Source organism: Trachymyrmex cornetzi, unplaced genomic scaffold (assembly GCF_001594075.2).
Source record: "Trachymyrmex cornetzi isolate Tcor2-1 unplaced genomic scaffold, Tcor1.1 scaffold272, whole genome shotgun sequence".
NCBI lineage: Eukaryota > Metazoa > Arthropoda > Insecta > Hymenoptera > Formicidae > Trachymyrmex > Trachymyrmex cornetzi.
Window position 1 is genome coordinate 1,187,844 of NW_017297394.1, and position 5,426 is coordinate 1,193,269.

At 30.0% G+C, this 5,426-nt stretch overlaps 1 protein-coding gene across 2 annotated transcripts in view; it reads left to right on the forward strand.

Annotated features, from left to right (window-relative positions):
* The first annotated feature begins 486 nt into the window (after positions 1 to 486).
* LOC108761996 (acyl-CoA Delta(11) desaturase) overlaps positions 487 to 5,426 on the forward strand; it is a 13,127-nt gene continuing 8,187 nt past the window's right edge. For both annotated transcript variants that reach the window (XR_001940147.1, XM_018508787.1), the window contains exons 1-4: positions 487 to 598; positions 3,638 to 3,919; positions 4,673 to 4,803; positions 4,880 to 5,085. Coding sequence is in view for 1 of the 2 variants with exons in the window: in XM_018508787.1 (XP_018364289.1) it covers positions 3,658 to 3,919; positions 4,673 to 4,803; positions 4,880 to 5,085 (599 nt within the window). In the remaining variant the exon portion in view is untranslated. The remainder of the gene's footprint in view (positions 599 to 3,637; positions 3,920 to 4,672; positions 4,804 to 4,879; positions 5,086 to 5,426) is intronic.

Genomic DNA, 5,426 nt, shown 5'->3' on the forward strand with positions numbered 1-5,426 from the left:
GGACAGTAAAAGAGATATTAGCAAAAGATCGTTATCGGAAATGACACATAAGAAAACAATACAATGATCTCAATTTAAAATTTTTTTTATGCATGAATACATATAAATATGTATAAACTTTATACATATGTACATTTATGTGTGAAAAATTTTTACCGGGTTATGTAGGGCAAACTAATAGATAGTTAAAAAAAACAAAAATCTCACAATATCAGAGCCACATCAGAAGAAACATTTTTACTAATTCGGCCATCACTGAACATAGGATGAGTCACAACCACGAATTTTGCTGAGAGATGAAGATTTTGGATAGTTAAAGATATCTTAGCAAAAGATTGTTATCGGAAATTACACATGTAAGGAAGCAATACAATGGTATCATTAAAAAAATTTTTTCATGCAAAGTATATATGAATATGTATGAATTATACATGTTCATATTTATACATGAAAAATTTTTTCCGGGTTATGTAGAGTAAACTGATAGTTACAAATAAGAATCTCAAAATATCGTAGTCTCATTCAGAAGAAACATTTCTACTAATTCGATCATCACTGACCATAAAGTGAGTTACAACACGAATTTTGTTGGGACAAGGTAAAGATATGGATAAATTAAGAAATAATTCCTACACCGGTCAAACTTAGATCTTGAGTGCTTTAAATAATTTTATGTGAATTTATATATCATTTGTAATCTCTTAAATTGCGTGTCGAATTGATTTTTCGGACTTGTTAGGAACGCAACTGAACTACCATAGTAAAATTATTATAGTAATATAAAAGAACTACTATAGCAATGTATAAACAAATTAAATTGACAAGCAATTTAATAATTTAATGTTTAATTGGTAAAATACTGAGTGTAAAATAAAAAGTAAAATGCAAATATTTCTCTTATTATTAGCCTTGTATATTTTTGTTATTACTATTTTAAGAATGAGAGTCTGTTCTAAACATTTTTATATTTATAATATTAAATCTCATAGGACGTATATGTGAAAAACACAATCTATAGAAACAAATGCCTTAAACAGTCTAGTTGGATTTTAAGTGCTTGTATAATTCTGCGTGAATCTATATTTATAATTTTCTTTTATTTTTTTAAGGAAAAAACGGCTACGTTTGCCACGACTAAAAATCGCCCATCAATACCTTTTTTGGATATAAGAAATATAGTACGATTATGATAACCATAAGATTGGCGTATCTTAACGGTTATGGCTGTAAAGACATGACTGTCTTACGGTTATCACAACCATATACATATATTGATGGGCGAAAATTATCATTATTTCTGGTTGTAGCAACCGTAACATTTTTTCTGTGTTCAATTATACAGGGTGTCCAGCGAGACTTTTCCACTACTCCACAGGGAGATAGATGGGATCGAAATAAACATAAAAGTCCTTTACCATTTAGCGATATCCGTAATGATAATCGAGATATTAAGTTTGTATTTGCACTAATGAGACCGCGCCGATAGAAAGAATAGAAACGGCTCCGGCTGCTCTTTCGAGGTATAGTCTGGCCCAGTTTAACAAACGATTGATGTGCGGCAGGAGAGGCAAGAGGGGAAGCGCGCCGTTGTTTAGCGCTCGGCACCGCCGCTCACACGTTTCACCGCACCGCACCAAAGAACTCGCGCGATGGCCGATACGCACATTCCCAATTACATTACATATGTAATAATAATACTGCAAAAAAAATAGGACAAATACCAACCATAATAAACTTCGATGAGTAAAAATGTCGGAAGAGAGAAAGCGATGAAATCTCGCTCTCTAATAAAATTTTACGAAGTTTAGTACAAGATATTAATGTCGGAAGAGAGAAAGCGATGAAATCTCGCTCTCTAATAAAATTTTACGAAGTTTAGTACATTTTTTATTAAATTTTATGTGGATTTGTATAAAATTTAATGTAAGGAAACGTTAAATTTAAGTTATTTGTAACTCTTCATTTTCATTGACAACACATTAAATATTTTTAATAAAATAAAATTTAATGTAAGGATACGTTAAATTTAAGTTATTTGTAACTTCATTTTCATTGACAACACATTAAATATTTTTAATGTGTTGTCAATGAAAATAAAGTTACAAATAACGTTAAAAATAACTTAAATTTAACGTTTCCTTACATTAAATTTTATACTAATCCACATAAAATTTAATAAAAAATGTACTAAACTTCGTAAAATTTTATGAAACGTACACTAAATTTCATGTACATGTACACAAATATACTTTTCTCAGTTACAGATAAATAAAATTTAATGTAGTCATAAAATTTAATTTAATTTTTGTAACTTAAAAGTACATTAAACTCTATGTCTTTTTTAACAGTGTACGATAATTAATTATACCTCGAGAGCACAATGTTATGTCAAATATCGTTGATACGGTTAACAACAAAGAGCTTTTTTGGTAATTATGCGATAGTGAGCTTAGAATTTCTATTACCGTAAATACACTGTTAACTATGGCAGATTTTCAGTGATTTTTTAAGTATACATAGAAAGAGAGATTCCAACAAAACTTGCAATGAAACATTACGTCTTTATTGATATTTCATCGTATTCCGATGAAATCATACTCTCCTAACAGGAAACGATAGAGAATGGTGGAGAATGATATTATTTCTTTCGGATACTTTTTTCTTAAAATTTTTTCCTTTCGATTTAAACAAGCGACAGATTACGGCAGAAATTAATTCGATTTTCCGTAGGTTTCATTGCTTTCTCTCTTTCGACATTTTTACTCATCGAAGTTTATTATGGTTGGTATTTGTTCTATTTTTGCAGTGTTATTATTACATATGTAATGTAATCGCGAATGTGCGTATATAGCGTGATTTACACGGGCGACTTTTATTCGCCGCGTCTAATCATTTCATCATAGCGAATTCGCTACTAAAAACTTCTTCTAGACGCGGGTTTGCTTTTGTTAGCGTATACTCGCGGCGAATACCGCTTTCTTACCTGTGGAGTAGTGGAAAAGTCTCGCTGGACACCCTGTATAAATTCACATAGAAATTCTTTAAAAAAGAAAAGCATCTAAAATCCAGTTTCGATTGTAATAGACATTAAACTCTTGCTTGTTGTGTATTCACATATACAGGTTTAGTACATATACGGTTTTAATAAATCGTTTATTAAAATACAAGAAGAGTATTAAATATTTTTAAAGTAGTCACTTCAAACTTCATTTTGCATCTTTAAGCATATTTTTATCTTTATTATTTACCAAGTTATTTGAAATTTGGTAAATTTTTCCTAAATTTTCAGTCTACCGCTTTTTTTCGAGTGAGTGATACATATAACCGTTTATTAAATTTTATTTGTTAGAATCTGTGCACTAATTATCGCTCTCATAGCACCGTGTTTCTTCATATTCTTGTTGAACTCTTTTATTGTTGAGTTGTACTGTTGAGAGTTCTTTTATACAATTTATAATGTTTATATATTGATATTAACTATCAATATTAACAAATTTAATCTTTGATTGTTCGTTCGAAGAATCAAAACGACTGATACCCATTTCCACTAATGTAGATTAACTTTAATCTGCGTTGGTGGAAACGGACCAGAGTCTGCTATTTTTTTATAGTGTGAAGTATATTTTTGGATTTTCAGTCGAGTTATCGACATCAAAGATGACACCAAATGTTTTAAGCACAGATTCAAAAATACTTACGGAGAAAGATTTACAAAATGAGAAATCTTCAATTACTACAAAGATGATAGATGCTGAAAATTACACACAAAACAGAAGCAAAAACTATACAAAAACTGAAGGCTGGTTCAAGATGGAGCCGAAGTGGTTTAACATTTTAAATATTAGTTTTCTTAATTTATACTTCATATATGCTTGTTTTACTTTTGACTTTTTCGAAAATCTGTTGACGACTGCTTGGTGTAAGTATTCTTTGGAAAATTCTTTCGTTAATTTGATTTCTTGATATCCTAAAAAAATTACAAAACAAAAAAATAAAATTTAGACCACCAACGAATTAATCATTAAAATTGTAATGCATGTTTATAAAAAATGTCACAGTCGTTTTTACAACTTCTAACTCGAACGACGGCTAATTGAAAGCCAATTACGCGACTAAAAAAAGCACGCAATAGAACCTTAACAGCAGATAAAAAATTGTTGTTTAAGACTTTTTATTTTCATGTATTACATCAATTATATAATATAAAAAGGGGAGCGTAAAAGTACGAGTTCTTTTCGCGAATCTAAACGTTATAACATTCATTTATTACTAATTCAACAGTAATATAAAACGTTTTTACCTTTGTTAGCTTATCCTTGATATCAGAAAATTAACGCGCTAACTCAGTTTTGAATATAATGAAGATGACCTAATAAAGGTCGAATCGTTTATACTTTATATTACATTGTTGAATAAGGAATAAATGAATGTTATAACGTTTAGATTTGCAACAAGAATTAGCGTTGATTTTTATACTTCTTTATATATTTTGCCTTAGTTTTAAAGCCAGTCTTTAAGTATCTATTGTGTTATAAGTTATCATAAATTGTCAAATGTCGCAGTAAAATCGGTGCTACTTACATGACTCTCCCATAAGAAATACGAATTAAGTTGTTACGCATAATATTAAAACGTTTTTAATGTTAATTATGCCTATGTTTTTTGTTTCAAGTATTCATCATGTATATATTAGCAGGACTAGGTACCACTGCCGGTACTCATCGTTTGTGGACTCACCAAGCTTATAAAGCAAAATGGCAGTTTAGAGTTATACTTGGTGTTCTTTATGCTTCGGCAGGCATGGTAAATGAACGTTTATTATTACCGTTTTATACGTTGCAAGACGGAAGAATTTTTCTTTACAATTGTATCCTTTTAGAATGACATTTTCGAATGGGTGCGAGATCATCGGGTGCACCACAAATATACTGATACGGATGCGGATCCGCATAACAGTAACCGAGGATTCTTTTTCTCCCATGTGGGTTGGTTGATGATGAAGAAACATCCAGATGTGATTCGAAGAGGTTGTGAGGTGGATATGAGTGATGTATTGGCTGATCCTGTTGCTGTATTTAATATCAAGTAAATTTTTGCAAAGAGTTAATTATGCGAAATAGTTTCAAGTTGGAAAAGACAAAAGAAAATTTTAGGAAAAAAGAATATCTTTACAAAATTACCTTTTTAAAAAAAGGTAAAAAAAAGGCGCCAAGTGTGCATGTACCTTCCATAAAAAACTGTACTTTACATTAAAAAAAAACCGTTACATAAATAATATAGTTCAAGTGTGGTAATGTTGTTAATTTTTTATTATAAATTACCCTTCAGTAGTACGTACGCATGTATTAAAAAAGAAATTAAATCATATCTTTAAATTACGCCAATTGCAAAACGAATATATAATTTCTTGCAACATATAACATATA